General features: G+C 43.5%; 1 protein-coding gene across 16 annotated transcripts in view; it reads right to left on the bottom strand.

Annotated features, from left to right (window-relative positions):
• Positions 1-19,076, bottom strand: part of cacna1g (calcium channel, voltage-dependent, T type, alpha 1G subunit) — a 351,728-nt gene that overhangs the window by 117,863 nt on the left and 214,789 nt on the right. For 11 of the 16 annotated variants that reach the window (XM_037754983.1, XM_037754990.1, XM_037754984.1 and 8 more), the window contains 6 exons: positions 18,099-18,164; positions 6,907-7,000; positions 4,690-4,871; positions 3,784-4,143; positions 2,400-2,579; positions 1,099-1,199 (listed from right to left, as the gene is read on the bottom strand). In XM_037754983.1, the coding sequence (XP_037610911.1) occupies positions 1,099-1,199; positions 2,400-2,579; positions 3,784-4,143; positions 4,690-4,871; positions 6,907-7,000; positions 18,099-18,164 (983 nt within the window). The remainder of the gene's footprint in view (positions 1-1,098; positions 1,200-2,399; positions 2,580-3,783; positions 4,144-4,689; positions 4,872-6,906; positions 7,001-18,098; positions 18,165-19,076) is intronic. The other 5 variants (XM_037754992.1, XM_037754994.1, XM_037754991.1 and 2 more) reach the window with 3 other exon arrangements.

Here is a 19,076-nt window from a genome sequence, read left to right on the forward strand (position 1 = left end):
TTGGTGCCTTCAAATGGGGTCGTGTTTTCTGTGTTTACAAGTTGGGCCCATATGAACGCCCCCTCATAATAATAAATATATATATCTATATACATATAGATATATATATAATACATTTCAAAATTGATAAAAATAAACACTTAAATAAATAAAAAAGGGAAAAAAAGTGGTTAATACTTTCTATGATGCTGCAGATGCATTTGACATTTGATTTCTGACAGTGGAGATATTTTATACCGTATCTGAGAGTCATAAAATTTCAAACATCTACTCATTTGAATGAACATTATATGACACCGGTGGTGGGTAACGTTAAGTTCCTATTGGGTGGTTGGGGGGGGGGGGGGGGGGGGACTTGTTGTTTGATGTTGAATTAGCATGTTGCGGTGCTGTGGCGGCGGGCTGGGGCCAGCGTGTTGCCTTCACAGCCACATCCTCCAAATAGACAGCAGAGACGCACAGATCAAAGCCCCAGAAGGGGAGGAGGAGTGAAGGGGGGGGGTGGGGGATGGGGGGGCGACAGAGGGTGGGAAGCGATGGATTCTGCACATGGCTGAGATAACACGCAGCACTCGGGAGGAGAATCTCCCTTCCTCCCTCCGCTCCTTACTCACCCCTGACATGGCAGAAATGTGCAGATAAAAGAGACTTCTGATGTGAGTTTCTGGGAGTGAGTAGGGGCTGATAGGGGAAGGAAAGAAAAAAAAAAAAATGCTGCGCTCACATTGCGGCAAAAAAAAACACTTTGCCATTACAGTCAGCATTATGGGATGTCAGTCAAATGCATTGTGAGGAATCCTCTTCTTGCGAAGAAGATGGCTCAGTCTTTTCCTGTACACTGATCATTTCAAAAGTGCTGTGAACTCGTTTTTTTCCATTTCATTTTAAAATACACGACCTAATTTATCCTAACTGCCACAGGAGGAAGCTGTTTACAAGTCTTTTCCTTTCGGAAACAACACACTTCCAGAGTGCTGTGTACCCACAACTTCCATGAATATGTAAAAATGCCCATATAAGAGGAAAAAGAAAACAAACAAAACTGACAACAGGGCAAAGAGGGAGAGTAATGGAGGTGAGCGGAGGTGCGAATCCTACCTCGACTCTGGAGGGAAGAGGTAGAGTGACCAGGTGTCTCTCTGTCGACACCACTCTGGCTGCTTCTTCTCCAGCCAGCGGAAGAGTCTGGAAAAACGACCCTGGAGGGAGCGGGAGGTGCACGGTACATTTATTATTCATATGTTCACAATTTCCTGTTGCTTATTGTGAGCCACAATTATTCTCCACGGATAAGCTTTTGAATTTGTTTGTTTCTTACAAAACTGTTTGTTTCATATGTATGAATAAAACGAGGTTTGTCAAAAAGGGCCACCGACAACATCAATATACAGTAAACTTGATTTTTTATTTAGGTTTTTCTATCATTCTGTAGCTTCCCAGTGGTGTTCCTTATGTATTCATATTCGAACATTCAAATTATGGTTGAAGTACAAATATTTTAGTGTCAAAATACTATTTTCCCAAGCCCTTCTAAAAAAAATTTCCCACGTTCCCACCTGAGGTAGGTTTCTGCATGATAATAATCCTACATATATATACACACACATGTCCTTATCCATAGTGATTGTATTACCTACAGTAGATGGCTGTTGGCATGCTGCCAGCTTGGAGAAGCAGACAGGAGTACCAACACGGAAGCAAAGCAATGTACTGCTGTGGACACCACGATACGAAAGTCACTCAGTAGCACAAACAAACTAACCGATCGATGCAGTGGTAGACCAGCAACTCCCGTGTTCTGTGAGGTAAAATTACTGCTTTTGTGAATGGAGGCTGGTGGCTTCGAAGACAGCGATATAACGGCTTTGGTTCCCCGTCAAGAAGGGCTGTCTGACAGAAAGGGGATGACATGCAGCAAAGGGCCACAGGTCGGAACCGAACCCCGGGCCGCTGCGGTAAGGACTCAACCTTGGTACACGGGATGCCTGCTCTACCAGGTGAGCAACAGCAGCGCCCCCAGACAGCATTTCTGAAGGGGTACTGAAGCCGTTATAGCGCTGTCTTCGAAGCCACCAGACCCTAAGAACTAACCCTTTCATTTATTTCCAAACTAACGTTGTGAATGGTAACTCTGACTCCACTAGTGCTAGCGTTCACATTATTCATAACCTTATTGATTAGTTTACTTTGGTAACCTATGTCCCTGTTAAAACACCAGATTTTTTTTATTTCACTATAAAGACTAATATTATGATTACTATAACACGTACACAAATATTTGTATTCATGCTTGTTTGTTACATTCTAAATGAATTCCTGAAGCTTTAACTCTCAGCTCTACATCATTAACCACAACCCGTACCGTACAAGAACGAGCACACAAGCAGACACAGACTGACCAGGGTGGACTCCTCCTCTGTGTTTTCGTCCTCGGTGTTGTCCTCCAGAGAGACGTGTGTGGGGCCCAGGGCTGACGGAGAGCCCTTCCCATTGCAGTCGCTGTGCTCTGGGGGCCGTAAGTGGCCCAGTGAGGGGGGCCTGGAGCTGTGCATACTGGCTGAGCGGTACAGGAAGGGCACCTACAGAGGGACAGGATGTGGTTACACTTGGAAATGCCATAGTCTCATTATCCAATAGGTGCTTCGTGTTAAGATATACAGCCGTGCATCAGGCTGGACATCTAGCTGGCAGCATGGACACAGAGGTTGGGAACTTTTTACGGGACATTCCCCATCCTTGGATACAAAGCCTGGTGGCGGGGGGGATTCCCCGGACCGGCAAAGCTGGCATGCCAGTACGTCATACCTGCAACATCTCCATCCGAGCGGGTGTTTTCCGGGGCTGTACAGTTCAAAACTTCATTTATAATGTTGAAATTCAAATTATTATTAATAATAACTAACGGAAACATTGCATGAAGTCCACCTTTTCTCTCTCTCTCTCTCTCTTTCTCTTTCGGCACACACGAGGGGCGTGGCGCTCATAAAAACATGTTTTTATCCAACGAAATATTCTGCTTCAAGCCATATTTGTTGGCGTTGGCGACTTTATTTTTCATAAATGTTTACTCCTTTACCCGCACCTGTATGCCTATTAACGGGGCGGTTTAGCAGCAATCTAACAGCACCAAGAACAACAAGAACAGGCAGAAATCAGAACACTATTTGTTGGCGTTTAGTCTTTCGAAAACTACATTTTTACTGCAATTTCATAACCGTTTACTCTACCAGCACGCACCTGTATGCATATTAATTAGGCGGTCTAGCAGCAACCTAAGAGCACCAAGAACAACAACAACAGGCAGAAATTGGGACACTGTGAGTCTGAGATATTTTTAAGGTTCTATTCTCTTGTTGCAGTGTTAAATTTGGTTGTTTTTGAGCATCTTTCTTATAAAACTAGGCAGAGTTTTTATGGGTTTACGTGCGTGCTCTGCATGTAATCTGATATTCAATCATATTCAATGTGTTTAATGTATCTAGGCCTCTATTTTTATATGTTTCATTGGCTATGCAATGATGTCAGAGGTTATACAATATGTTGCTGTGGAAATAAGGCTATGATTGATGCACTTACTAGTGTAAGTGCAAAGAAGAATGCCATAAAAACATTGACACTGACATTATAAATTTAAGATGTATACTAAAAGTAACTGCTGTCAAGTGAGAGACTTACAATTTATTGAGATTGTGGTATCAATATAGTTTAAAACCCCAGTTGTGCTCCAAGTCAAATGTCCTACAGTGCGCTAGAGATTATCCAGAGGTAGAAAACAGCATCTACCTGCAGCAGAGCATCCGGGGGCAAATCCATGGAGCTCCGGGTCTCCACTGACTCCATCCTCCGGTGTCGGGGCCCTCGCTGCGACTGGGACATGGAGTCGGTCCTGACCAGAGAGGCGCCGTCTTCGTCCATCAACCCGCCTCCTCCTCCTTCTCCTTCTCCTTCTCCTTCTCCTCCGCCTTCCTCGTCGTCCGAGCTGGAGCCGCCCTCCCCGGAGAGGAGGGACCGTCGCTCCCCGGACTGCCGCTTCTGGCGCTTGAGCGACGGGGCGCGACCCAGGCTGTTCCAGCTGGACCGGCGACTGGTCCAGCCGCTGCCGGAGCTCCATGGGGCGAGAGGGGAAGAGCTCGGGGCACTTGTCTGGAGCAGGAAGACGACCGGGAGGGTAAGAGGGGGGCAAAGTGATAAAGAGGCAAGACAGAGAAAAAAGACTTACAAGAGGGACAGCATGTAAAAGTGTCGATCTTTTATCTCTGGCGATGTTGTTGTTGCAGGCAAACAAACCCGAGCTGAATTGGGTTGATTTGGCTTGACGTGAGCTGAATTGAATAGAGATTCGTGCTGACAAGCAGACAGGAGCAGATGTAGAGATCTGGGCTTATTTTCTCAAGTCTTTATCCCCAATCATCAGTGTGTCAAATACAGAGTGGCAGTGGCAGCAGTAAGTAGTGTCGAACCGGCACACCACATTAATCATCATCAGTCATTATGACCTCCACACATCAGCAGGACACAGTGAATTCAGAAAGACACGGAGGAAAGCCAGGCGGCTGTAGGGGCTATGGGTAATTCCTGGCACTTATCCCCTTGCATGTGTATTAATGTTGGCTTTGTAACATCCTGGATCAGGGTTATTACACTTGAAAAACCACATGGTTTGGTGAGAATAATAATAAATGTACAAACCGGTGATTTGTCGTAGCAGGCTGGGTCTATGGAGACGTTGCTGCCTCGACGGGCCTCGTAGCCCAGGATGGGGTCCCCTACGGGCGGCAACTTGGGTACGGGCATGGGGGTGGCGGCCGTGTGGGTTATTAGAGGCGGAGTCAGGCTGGTCTTCAGGTCCACGTGACCATTTACAGGAACTACTAGTAAAGGAAAGAGGGATGAAGACAGTACGATTTAGTGGTTTAGAAGTTGGCAAGAGCAAAGGGGATGAGTGTTAGAGAGGACTAAAGAGGACCGGGGTTTAATCATAGGCGCTGTATATTAGTGGACGTAGTCACCGTGACGTCATCCATTGGTTTGTGGACTACGATTTCGAAGCCTTGAGGTCGGCATTTTGGCCGTCGCCATCTTGTTTTTTTGCAACCAGAAGTGACACGAGAGGGTGGAGTTCAACCGAACGCTGAATGAGACATTTTTAGGCAACCAAAATGTTACAATTAACTTTGATGAACTGAAAACTGAAAGGGTTAAAGTTAAAACACAGACAACTCCCAGACCGGACAACGACGTGGTAGCGACCTGTCAATCACAAGGTAACCACGCCCTAAAGCATCCCCTGCTTTATGGTCTATTTGACTTTCAATGGAACCATAATTTACTAAATGAACATCATGCTGTATTGAAGAAGACTTAAAACTAGCGATTGAGACAATAAACTCATGTTTACAATGTTTACCGAGGTAATAAATCAAGTGAGAAGTAGGCTCATTTTTCTCATAGACTTCTATACAATCAGACTTCTTTTTGCAACCAGAGGAGTCGCCCCCTGGCACTTCAGCATTGGCTTCACTTTTCAGACCCGAAGGTGCAAAATGCTCTCAACATGGGGACCGCTGAGCCGGCGGTTGGCAGCTAACAGTGCTAACAGTGAAAACTCTGGCAACATGCTGACAGAACTAACAAACTAACAGTGTTAACCTGGGGGGGAACCGGAGGGTGGGTGCACGCTCACATGCACTAAAAGGCTGGCGCGGCTGGCACGGCTATATCAACAAAGCACGGAGAAGCTCGGATTACAACACACACAGAGAGAGAGAGAGAGAGAGAGAGAGAGAGAGAGAGAGAGAGACTTCATTCTCTGCTCAGGTAGACATTACTCCTCCATATCTTTACAAAGACAATAGTTGTTTGCTGCTATATTAATGATCTGGATATCGTATAGAGCACCTTTAATGAATAAGAGAAGAAAGGGAATGAGAAGCGACAGAGGTGAGAGACAGAGGGGAAAGAACCACAAAAAAAGCTGATAAAAAACAGCACCATAGAGAGAAGAATGGAAGTGCTAACTTGAATAAAAACAAAGAGGAAGAGCAGGAAGAGGTGGCGCATGGGGAGGAGTGCCACGGGGGTTACACCCTCAGTAACGCAGCGCAGCATACTTAAAAATGGATGCCTCATACTGTTATTGAGAAACATGAATATTTCAGCAGGGCATTAATCTTATGGGGAGCGTGGGAGAGAATATTATGTTTGGCAGCAACACAAATACATGACATGGCGGAGGGGCGATGCAACTTCAATAACGCTAATTCCTCCGTCTCCCAACCTTTTATCCGAGGCCTGGAAGATGCATATTAGGCTCTTCCGGCTATGTAAGCAGTTTGGTACGGAGCATCTGAAGGGGCTGCAGGGGAGATGATGCCGTACGTCTGGGAGTTGTACTCCATGCAGTAGTGTTTCCATTTGGCTTTTTCAGTCTGCGCGAACGGTAATTAGAGGGTACGGGAAGTGGCGTGTGAGGAATTATGGATGAGGCCGCTGTGTTGGTTTGATGCTGTGCAGGCACGTGCCCTCCGAGTGTGGTTGGAAAGCAATGGAGAAAAAAGGCTGAGAACAGGAGACCACAGACGTAGAGCAGGTGGGGGATGTTTGCACAGTGTATACTTTAGATGCCTTTGGCCTAACCTGCTGCTGTATCACCAACTTTGACATGCATTTTGTGTAAGAAAGACAGCACAGTGTGTAATCTACGGGGATCTGACAAAAGGTTTGGGAGGGGAAAAATGCCAGCAGTTAACTGTGCAAACACAGATGGTGCGAGTTTTGCCAAGTGTAATAGAGAGGCTTAGAAAAAAAATCCCTGAGTTCATGCCAGTGTATTCCGCTTGTAGCATCATTGATTCAAGCAGCCATGTAATGTGTTGTCTGTATAGGCTACCGCATGTGCAGTTTCACCTGCAGAGGCTGATAAATCCTTCTTGCTGCCGTTAACGTCCTCCATACTTCGTGCGCAGGAATCGATCTCCGAACCCGATTTAGAAGCGTCGCCCTTGACACACAAAAAACAACACAAAGAGTTAGAGGAGAGCACCTGTGGGAAAAAAAAAAATCTCTGTTTCTTAGTGGAGTTAACAGAAAGCATGTGGGTTGAAGTTGCCTCTGAGCAGATCCCTGCTTAGCTGTATCTCAGTCCCCAGTGTCGCATCAACCCTTGGTCTGATCTGATCTTGGATCAGTCACTAGAGGCAACCTCCCCTCTTTGTAAGCAGGCGGGTGAGGGTGTGGTCTCCCCGTGATCCCGGGGTTCAAAGGGTATACAGAGACGGTGAAAACCATGTAAAGTGTTGTCATGCAAGGACAGTGAGAAGGTTCAGAGAGAAACCACACTGAAACGCAACCGGTAAAATGCAACACGGCGGTTTTCAGAGAGGACCCGGTAGATATTTTTTTCCGTGCAACAACACATTGGCCGCACGGTGATTCTTTTTACTCGCCAGAACCATTGAACGGCTACAAAAGACCTTCAGTGTGGTTGCTAGGTTTACAATTCTCACACTTAAACACACAAACACGCAACACACGACAAGTGTACTTCGTTGTGGTGTAAGGCAGTGGTTCCCAACCTATTTTCCTTAAAACCTCCCCTACTTGTATCTAAGAAAAGCTGAGTGCCCTCCATGTCATCCCGCAAAAAAAAAAAAAATTCTCAATTTGAATAAAGTGATTCAGAGTATTACATGAGTTAGTTTTTTTTTTATCAAATCAACTTTCCTTGATGAATAGAACTTCTCAGTTTCTTAAATAAAGTGATGAAATCTTGACAAATCCGCCAAGCAAATGCAGATACATAAGATTATCCTTTTTTTTTAATGACTTTTTTAATGCCAAAATAGATTTATTCAATTAATTAAATCGGCAGTGAAAATTTTGTTTTTTGAAAGGCTAAACGCCAACAAATATGGATTGAAGTGGAATATTTAGTTTTGCTCAATGTAAGAATCAGAAATTGCTTGTTAACAGCGACACTTGTGGCCGTAAAGTCAACAATAGTAAGCGTCCTGTTGCTTGTGCTCGCACTACGTAGACGCGAGCGAGCATCAATCAAAACATTGAGGCGAAACACACGAGACTGAACGTGATTGACAGCTAAAAACACAATATCACTATATACAGTATGTTTAATGCTTGGCTGTAATGTTAACTTATCTGTTCAATAATTTTGCCAGCATGGGGTCCGTTTTGATACCCAAAACTGAACGACGGTCCCCTCCATGAATCGAAGGACCGGCCGATGTTGATCCTAGTTTTTTCGATGGACGTCAGTCACATTTCTGTTTTGCAAGACGGGCTTCACCAGATAGAACTTTTGGGGGGTTTTTGTGCATCCATGGAGTTTGTGTTGGAGTATGAGTTGTGATGGAGGCTAGCCGTTTGTTTGCGTTAGCAGACTCCATTTCTAACCAACCGTTAGCTAACCTATTTTTTAGGTTAGGTTACAACCTGTTCCCTCATTTGCAATAATAAACGATTCATACATGTAAAAAGTTACATACAGTCCCTTTAATTAGCGAAAACATATATTTTTTGAATAGTTTTATATACAGACATATAAATGTATAAATTATCCAGTAAGCGTGGTATTGTGATTTAGTTATACATGAATAAATCTAATTTTGTCAACCTCAGAGCAGACAAATCAAGTCACACCCCCTGTGAGGGGGGGGCCGGACCCGAGGTTGGGAACCACTGATGTAGGGGGCTGTAACCCCCACCGCTTGTCAGAGCGGCAGAACTGTTTATGCCCTGTTTTGTTCTCTATCATTGTTCCAGACAGTGATGTCAAAACGAGTTATCTCTCACAGTTTCATATTTCCAAATTGTTCTAACCTTCTTCCCTTACCGTCTTTCCCTGACTTTTCTCAAGCCCTTAATTACTTTCTTCTAGCCTCTGCTTCACACTGCCTTCCAACTTAAAAACCCGCTGCAGCGAGCCCTCAGAGTTCCTGCTCGTATTTGTTGCGCTACGCCAGAGCCTGCAGACTCCATTAATATGTGCGAGGGGGTGCCAGGTGGATGCTGGATTAATAGAATGCCGACGCGGTGAGTCAGACCTCTGTGGTAGCAAAGTGAAAAAACTGTGTGCAGAGAAGCCTCAGGACCTAATCACCATGCACCTCCCTTTAAACTAGCAAATTACTTTCTTGATACTTCCCATGGGTGTGAGAGAAAGACACAGTGGGTGTGGATACACTGCGTATTGTGTTTGTTTACTGCAGGCTGTGTTGGGTATCTATGGCTATCTTCGATGCACCTATTTTTTTCTTCTAGTTAAAGTCGTGCGCCCCAGACTGATTTCCCCCTGAACCTGTGCGGTGTAGGAAAATTAGGTAAGGAGAGCGGATGTTAATGAACTAGCAGGCAAGTTGACTCGAGAGCTACTTGGAGACCATGCTCATTACGTTCCTGCATCTACTTATCTATCACAGTGGCTTGATCCTATTTAGAAATCTTGGCTCGCAGCAGGAAACACGGAGCACCTGGGAACGGCTACTTTAAATAACAAGGTACAAAGAATAAATAGCTGGGCATTTTCGGTGAATTTGTGTGTTATTATCCAGTTGAAACTTCATTCATAACTTTGACATTCAAATTCTAAATCAACATTTCAATGCTGCGCAGCTTTTTTTTTTTTTTTTTTGCATGTCTATTCATTTTTTTTAAACCCGGTATTTCTGCAGAGTTGTAGTTAAAGATCAGGCTACACTAATATTATTAGTATTAGACTATTTGTAGAATTAGATTCCAGTGGTGGCTGCGTAAGAGAAGCCTCCGTGTTATAGTTTTATAATATAAATATATGTGCAACTCAACACGTTCCACGCCATGGATTGGTTGATGCCTTTAATCACGGTGCGAAAAAATCAACAATAATATTGGCATTCTGTGTGAAAGTATCCATGACAAAATCAACAGTTTGAAAAAAATATATTGATTTGCAAATGAATCGCCCAAAAAAAATGGTGTGTAAAGGACTCAACTCCAGAGCATTGTCAAAATGTATTGAAATATAACGAAATATTCTGCTTCAATCCATATTTGTTGGCATTTAGCCTTTCAAAAAAAGGTCAAAAAACTGTTTGGTCTCCCACTCGCCAGACACAAAGGGAGGCATGCACCTGTATTGAAAGGCACCATAAATTACATTCATATAACCACAATATTTTTATTTTTTTATTTTTTCAGGGTGATGACGAAGCTTCAATCAAAAACCTCAATAGAAACTTTGAAAAAAAAAAAAAAAAACGACATTCGGTACAGCCCTACTATGTAGTCTAGTTTTTTTTTCCTTGCCTGTATATAATAACTATATGGTTAGCTTTGTTTAGTTCTCTTGCCCCTTGTTTTAGCTGTTTATCATTGTATCTTCCTGTACATTTGTTCTTGGCACTGTGTATGTACATTGAGGGCTACTGGAAACCTGATTCTGATTCCATAGGAGCAGTACTAAGACAATCATGGCTAACATGCCTTTAGCTATACTTAATAAATGTTTGGGCATGAAGATTATATCACAGACAAATGCTTACACTGTGCTCACAACCCACAATAATTTATCACCAAACATAAATAATAAAAAAAAAAAAATCAGTTTTAACCACAGCAAGGTGCCCCCTCCCACAGGGCTTATCAACCCACACACAATCAATCAGAAAGGACAGCTGTGATAGGACAAACCCAGTGGAGCATCAACCTTTATCTCCTCTCCCTCTCTCTCTGTCTTCTTCAGGTAAAGGGGAAAGAGAGGAGAGCAGTTGTGTCTTTGGTGGTTAGTTATAGGAGCTTGTACCCGCAGTAGCCTCTGGTCAGTGTAAAGGTCAGCGTGACAGAGTGCATGTTTACTCACAGGAGAAACAAAGCTAGGCCAGGGGCTTTGTTGTGACGACCTTGTGGTATAAGCCTAAGGACTAAACCTGACAGGTCCAGGTGAAGAGCGACGGGACAACCTGACCCTCGTCTCTCCTTTCTGAGGCACGCAGACGAAAACAGCTGGCTTTAAGGAACTTAGATTTGGGAAAAATGACAATGTTCATCAGTTTACCCACTGAGAACAACAATCATCATCATCCATGTGTCGTCCATAGATTGGGTGCTGTTATTTTCCACACCAAAAGGCCTTTACACACTGTTGACAGGAATAATAAAGTTTGCTGTCTTGAATCAGACTACGGAGCCTTTGTGTTTTTTAAATATAGGCGCAACTCAACCCGTTCTGCACAACGTGAGTGGTTGATGCCTTTATTCGCGGTGCGATAGCTCAGAAAAAGGACCTTGTTCCGGGAAAAAAATAATTACAGCGCTTTTTCACTGCGTAGTATTCATGATTAAAAAAAAAATATATATATATATATGTAACTTTGGTCTCCAGGGCCAGAGTCTCTGCTGTACTCTGCCTGCCTGCTTGCCTTCACTCACACACCACGCTCGTTCTCACTCGCTCCACCTGTCACGTGCATGCGCGCGCACTACACACTGCAGAAGAGTTAGTTTAGCTCTGAGAATATCCAACAGAGGTTTCCCGTGTCTTGTGAAGTGACGGGGCTCCGCAGAGAGAAACGTTATCGTCTCTGACCAAAACTCCAGTGTCTCCCCTGTTCCCTCCGACTGCGGTCGGGAGGCTGAGGCAGGAAAAGCCAACACTAGAATCAACATTGGTTCATGGAGAGACCTTCGTCTGGTCAACTAACATTACTGCCAAGCAGCTGAAATATAGAGTGATATTGTGCTTTTAGCTGACGTGTGTCGCCTCACTGTTTTGACCAATGCTCGTTCCTGTCTACGTAGAGCGAGCACGAGCAACATGACGCTGACTTTCATTGACTTAACGACCACAGGTGTCGCTGTTAACAAGCAATTTCTAATTCTTACATAGAGTCCCTTTAGCTATGAGAGCAGCAATTAAAGGTGAACAAATATGTTGGTGCAAAAGTAAAACATCTTATTGAAACAATATCTCACCCTCATCTTTTTGCAGCAATGGAGAGTTAACAGCACACATTCCTTATAGGAAGCCATTTTTTAAATACCCCTCTCCAGCTTCACTATAGTTTTGTTATTATGTATGGGTAAGGTGATTATAGCTTAACTTTTCCAATGAAATTCAACACAAGCAGATGATTCCCCCTGCACCTGCAGGAATAACACTATAGAAGATAAACTGAGGCTATTACTTCTCTTGGCTCGGGTTTCTCGGCTCCACTAAGTTAATGATTCCTTTAAGGAAATAAAAAATGTAGGACTCTTTAGGCTGCATAATAAAAAAGTAACAGTTTGTTAACTATTAATGTATGCGCAGCAGTAGCATAAACCGTTGATATATCTACAGATGACACACAGCCAGAGTAGTTTAAACTGCACAGTCCTGACATGTTCATGTCCAAAGATCGAGCTGACCTAAGATGTGCTCTGCCTCTAATCCCCTGCTTGTCAGGATTGCACAATGCAATTTAGAAAGTCAACTGGCTGCAAGTGGGTGAAACTACACCAGACTGCAGCTCAGTCCCGCCAAATTGATCTGACAAATTTCCTTCTCTTTTGCTGTTCTCTCTCCTCTTTTTTTTTTTCTTTCTGTATCATCTTCTCAGTGTGTTTCTTTTGTCTCTTTTTTTCTCCCCTCTCTAGTACATTATGTACAACTTCTTCACAGGAAGACATTAATCCCCATCTCAGCTGTCAGAAAACAAATCCTCTGTAAAAGAAAAAGAGAAAAAAGATCCAGTCAGAGTGAATAAAAACTTCCCTGCCACCAAAAAAAAGAGACGTTTTCTTATATTCCAGATTTAAGGCATCTCAGGAAGAGCAGACATTACATAAAAATGGTAGAAGGAGCAATCAACAGAGAAGGCTTTGCACTTTTTTTGGTTTTGGTATTATATTACTAAAAAATGCATTTTCAATATATTAGTGTTGAGTATACTGTTGGTTTGGGGAGAATTCAGCCAAGATCAGCAAGTAGAAGGAAGTGTTGGAGGTTTCACTTGAAGAAAGGATAGATGGAGATGATAGCTTTGGAGCAGAGGGGGGTGAGGGTGGTGGGGGTGGACTGGACTCGAGGGAAATCCCTCGTCCCGAAATAGCCCGGTTGTTTGGATAGCTTGTTTACACTCTGCCACCCCAATTTGGGCATAGTGGCGGGAGCAGGAGATGGGCCAGACCAGGCCTGCTGCTGATAGCCAGACAATAATAGACACCAGCAGCACACAGGGGCATCTCAATTACATCGCTTTAAAAAGGGTGTAAATGGGAGACGGTGGGTGGATGTTGATAGGAGGAAGAGGTGTAATTATGTTGTTGTGCGTGTGTGTGTGTGTGTGTGTGTGTGTGTGTGTGTGTGTCCACCAAAATTGGTGCTGCATTTGAGACACATCAGCCCAGAATTGGATCGAATACCAGTACTGTTGTGGCAATCCTCTAAACTAACACCATTAATGACATCCACAGTAATACAGGTATGGAAGTCCAGGGGCGCCGATATTTAAATTAAATCATTTAATCAGATTGCAATGGTATGCTCTGTCTGCATTAAAATGTAAAACATCCAGCTTGCGTTTCCATCTTTCAAAATAGGTGATTATTGCCACAATGGAAATTAAAATGAAAACTTATATGTACACGAAAACATAAAACTGCCATAATGATCATTTTTCAATATACATGTATAATAATCTGGTAATTTGCATCCTGAACCTTGGAAATGAAAACAAAAACTGTCCTGATGTCTTTATTTTAAGGACTGAGGCTGTAGCTTCAAGCTAATGCTAACATCAGCAGGCTAACATGCTCATAATGGAACATTCAGATATTTAATTATTAGGTTTACAGTTCAACATATTCATATTCATTAATTTCACAATGTCAGTATGCTAACTTTTGCTAATTAGCAATGCAACCAAATGAATAGATGAGGCTGATGGCCTCATCCCCAAAGTTATTATTCATCCTGAGGGGGGACATGAATGTATGTACCAAATTTCCCTCCAATAGTAGTTGAGATATCTCACTGAAAACCACAAGTCAATCTCATGGCACCTTCACGAGAGACTGGACCACAAACTGTATATAAGAAATGAACATCGTCACCGTGATGTCACCCATTGGTTCGTTTAGCACCATTTCGAAGCCTCAAGTGCAGCATTTTGGCCGTCGCCATCTTGGTTTCTTGCAACCAGAAGTGACACGAGGGTGGACAGTACACCGAACACTGATATTTTACACATTTTAAAGACATTTCAAGGTGACCAAAAGGTTATAATTCACTTTCATGAACTGAAAACACACTGCAAACTGGTTAAAGTTCTAAGACCAAACATGGACAACTCCCTGATCGGACAACGCCGTGGTGGCCTCCTGTCAATCACAAGGTAGCCTAAAGCATACCCTGCTTTATGCCCATGTTTATAATGTTTATCGAGGTAATAAATCAAATGAGAAGTAGGCTCATTTTCTCATAGACTTCTATACAATCTGACCTCTTTTTGCAACCAGAGGAGTCGCCCCCCTGCTGGATATTAGAAAGAATGCAGGTTTAAGGCACTTCCGCATTGGCTTCACTTTTCAGAACCGGAGGTAGCTGCCTGGGCTTGACAAAAACTAAGCAGGTCACCAAAACCAGTAGGATTCATTCTCCACGCCACAAGCTAAAAAAAACGCATAGTTCCTGCCAAAATCAAAATCAAAATGATGATTTTCATTTTCAAATTGAAGGATAATGTGGCACCCTAAACTTGAAAATAAAATGGGAATTGAATTGTAGTTAAATTTCTATTTGATTGAATGACTTCATTTTAATATTGGCAGTCCTGAACTTCTACAGACGGCTAGTACATACAATGTTTGCAAAGTGTACAGACAGTTATAGGAGAATCAAACTGTAACGGTTTAACCATTAGACCAGCCAGCAGACTCAACTCAAATCCCCATTACAAGCTCGGGGCCCCCAGTGGGCTGCCGTGTTTTAACAATTCAGAACATTTGCCCACTGGAAAACTCGTGGATCAGTGCTGGATTTGCATTCAACAGTGTGAAATTAGAGGGCACGAGGACAAGACTTACAACCAACTGTTTTTTCAAAGGCCTCCATTTCCCAGAGTGTACCGGCCTTGCCTTAAGAGCCTGAGTCATGCAAACAGGGTTGATCCCCCCCACTCTCTTTATTAGCTCTCATCCTCTTGTCCGACTGGATTTATCTGGCTGTGCCGGGGGCCTCCCAAAAAGCCGGCGCTCATCCCTCCCCTCTTCGTCCCCCCCATCTCTATCCTCCAGCCAGATAAAACAAAGACTGAGAGAGAGGGAGATTTTTGGCAGCACCGGAGCAGCGCTCTTAGCCCGAGGCTTGAAAGAAAAAAGGGGTGGAGGGCTGGTGGGAGGTGAGCATTCAATCTGAAGTTTGATGCGGAGTCTGCTTTTAAAAAAAAGAACAAGAAAAGACAGACACACACACACTGCAAGCCACTTTGTAGTCTCTTCTGAACATTCACTCACTGCACCGGTTAGTTTCAGCAGCAAGGGCATCATGCAGGAAGCAGGTTAGAGGACTTTTTAGATGATGTGACACGTTCTCCGGCAGCCATGTTGGAGGTCTTCTGCTTTTGGCAACAAACTGCATTTCTCTCATTTGTGATTCAACAGTAAAAGAATTTGGTTTATTTCTGTGCGGCTTTAGATGGAGACCGGTTGTTTCATAGTGGTACAACTAGTCGCACTCCCAATATCACTGTGCTGTTAGCTAATTTGCACGGTTTTCATTTGAAGTGTTTTGGCGCTATGTTGCTTCCCTTTCCACTAGTTCTTGTTCCAGTAAATTCATTCAAATTTAAAAATGATGGCTTGTACCATCACCACAATAAAGAAATTGAAGACAATTCCATCTGTGGCGCACAAAGAATTGACAAATGACTTTTGAAAAAATGTAATTGCAATGTCTCCTTCCAAAGTTATTCTACTTGTTCATGTGAACAGTTCTGACTATTTTTTTTTCTAGCAGTGGTTTTAAATAGTTGTCGCCGAACCAATCCCATGGATTGGTTAACGTTGGGTCACGGTCATCGGTTTTAATCATTTCAATTTTGTTTCTGCAAAATCGTGTTATTTTGTCATCAGTTTTGGTAATACGGATGGCTCTAAATACCAAAACACCCATTAGCCTCAGCAGGGACAAGAAGCCAGCGGTTGTCCTAACTGGGAACAAAGAGCCACAATTTGTTCAAAGTTGACCCAGACCAAAACAAGTTGATTGATTTGAAACTGTTAAATATATTGTCAGACTTCTACAAAGACTTCTGATCGCTGTTAGTGGGACAGTCAAAGAATTTGAAGCTCTGCGATTGGATGTTCACCAGTATGCTCGTCTGGAGTTGTAGCTGACTTCTCTCTTTACAATTTTATGTTCAAAGGCTTGTACCTTTGCCTTTTTTTTTTTTTTTTTTAAAGAGGACTTTTTATGCTCATTTCCAGGTGCATACTTGTATTCTGCTGTCTGAAACGCTCTGTTTGAGCTCCGCCCCCTCCCGAAAAGTCTGCTCTGGTTGGTCAGCTGGCCCATTCTGTTGTGATTTGTCAACCGAACCAAACTCTTTGGACTCTGCTCCGCTCTAACTAACTTCGTTTGAGGGTGTGCCAAACTATCAAAGATAAATTTGACAGTTACAATAAAGTTATGTTTGAATCAGTTTTCCTCACCTACAAAAACACGAGGTAAAAAGCCAATGTATCATAGGCTCCATCGTAGCCTACTCTGTCGCTACTGTTGCGGCTGTAAATAAATTGTTTTGAGTGTCATAACCCTCCGCAAAATGACTTGTTTAACTATCAGTATTTGATCGATTTGGTCCGATAACATTTGGAAAGTTTAGAAGAGCAGTACAATTGAATCATTTTTATCCCTGTTCAAAGTTAGCATAGGGCAAACCGGAAGTTAGCCAGCTTGGCTGCCGGAAGTCTCTATAGCTATTAGGGATGCACCGTTAAAGCGCTGTAAAGCGCTGTAAATCTGCGGCCGCGAGCCACCTTCGCCCCGAGCCTTTCATACCGACCTAGAGCTGGTCGCGGTGCACCGCCACGTATGCGGGACTCCCCAGCCTGCCGTGTGTCACTCACACCGTCCAGCTGTCTGTTAACGAGGGTCTTTTGGCACAGAGAAGTACTGGTATTGGTACTTGCTATCGGCGAGTACCCAAATGTAAGTACTTGTACTTGGTCTGAAAAAAGTGGTATCGGTTCATCTCCAATAGCAATAATTCATAGCTATATCTACAAAAAGTTATGCACTGTAATTCGTAGGTTTCCCAAATGTATTACTTGGTGACATCACCAAGTTACGGAAGAAAAGGCGGGACTTCAAGCAAGGCGTTTCAGGCAGTTCAGGAGCAGTGTTTCTGTGGGGGGGAGTAACTTGACTTTGTTCTTTGTAACTTTGCAGATCTTTTACATCCACAAAAAACTATATAACACACTAAACGAAAGAGGAAAAAGCACAATAGCCTCTTTAATGAAGGAACCAGATATTTTCTATCAAAGTTACTCATCTTTTGGAAAAGCTCCAATTACGAGCCACCTGATACTGTCTATGTAGAAAAATGAACTGGACGTTTTACTTCCCACTTCAGTACTCTACTGAATTGGGTTGGCAGCGAAACTTTCAGAAGTGAAGATCTCAAAACTTCTGTGAATAAAAACTTATCTGCATGGCCCAATATATATATATATATATAAAATATAATGGCAAGTTAAAAATAGCAGATGGGTTTTGTAATTTGGGTGGAGTGGCCCTTTTTAAAGACACCAGCAGCTGGCATACGCTTGGAATTAAATATCTGCATCAGTGAATTTGATAAATGATCTGAGTTGGTCAGCCAAAAGAAAGACTCGTACAGGACCTACGTGCACTTTGAGTTATCCTGCTACTATTCAACTATTAATGAGAAGACCTCCAAGCTGTGGCCACTGAGAGATCCGACACGTTATCTGCAAAGCCTTTCTATAGGGGAGGATGAGGAGAACGGGTGGAGAGGGAGGTCAGAGGGGAGATGGAGGAGGGCGGTTAGTCAGTTAAATGGAGGGGTGGGGAGGCAGAGCTGCAGTGCTTTACATACCCCTGAGTCTATAGGCAGCTGATTTAGGCTCAGCTGGACATGCAAGTCGTCCCGCTTGGCCACTTCCTACAGCGGAAGTGATCGGTGCAGCCGGACAGGAAGAGGGAGGCGCACACAGGAGAAGAAGGCACAGAGGTTGAGAGGTGGAAACCACAGCGGTAGACAAAGAGCAGAAGTTAAAGGAGATTCATTCAACTTTACCGTGCAACATATCAAAACTGCACGTGTGTAGGCTATTTCAGTGACTTGAATTAGTTGAAAAAGCATGAAAAGTCAAGACAGCAAAGAGTAGAGGTGAAGAGCACAGCCGTGTTTTACCCTCCATCGGTCCATCATCCGGTCAGAAAGCAGCAATGAAAATGATCTTGACATATAATGAGCTGTGCAAATCGTTCAGGACATACTGTGCTCGGCATGGAAGCATTCCTGTGCAGCCGACTCGTCGAGTACGTATGTGTGTGCTTCGGTGTGCGTGTTTGCATTATGTGTGACATGGTGTGTTTATTGTCAGAGTGAGAGGTGTAATAAAAAAAGAACAAGCTTGTGTCTCCATAAAGAAACACTGCACTCTCTGCAGCGGATATTGGACTCCGTCGCGTGGACACGCTTTCACAACCTGACGAAGACACTCAATGAGAGAAAGAGAAGGATGACAGGAAGAGATGGAGGAAGGAGTTAAATCCCGAAAATAAAAGCAGGACTGAAAAAATCATTTCCCCTCTGCCTTTGTGTCCAAAGCAATATGGACACATTACACGTGATGCAGTTCTGTGTGTGTGTGTGTCTTGGCTCTACAGTCGTACATCTCTCCTGGCTTGGGCTCGCGTCATTCAAGCGCCCGTTACCTAGCAACCCTGACGCAGGGAAAGTTTGGTCCGACTAAAAATAAACTTAGTGTTTGCAGAAAGGGATGTTAAGTTGAGAAAAGGAGAGGGTGAATTAAGCCGACAGCTCTGTGATGATACAAGAGAGCAGAGG

This window comes from Sebastes umbrosus, chromosome 20 (assembly GCF_015220745.1).
Source record: "Sebastes umbrosus isolate fSebUmb1 chromosome 20, fSebUmb1.pri, whole genome shotgun sequence".
In the NCBI taxonomy this organism is placed as follows: domain Eukaryota; kingdom Metazoa; phylum Chordata; class Actinopteri; order Perciformes; family Sebastidae; genus Sebastes; species Sebastes umbrosus.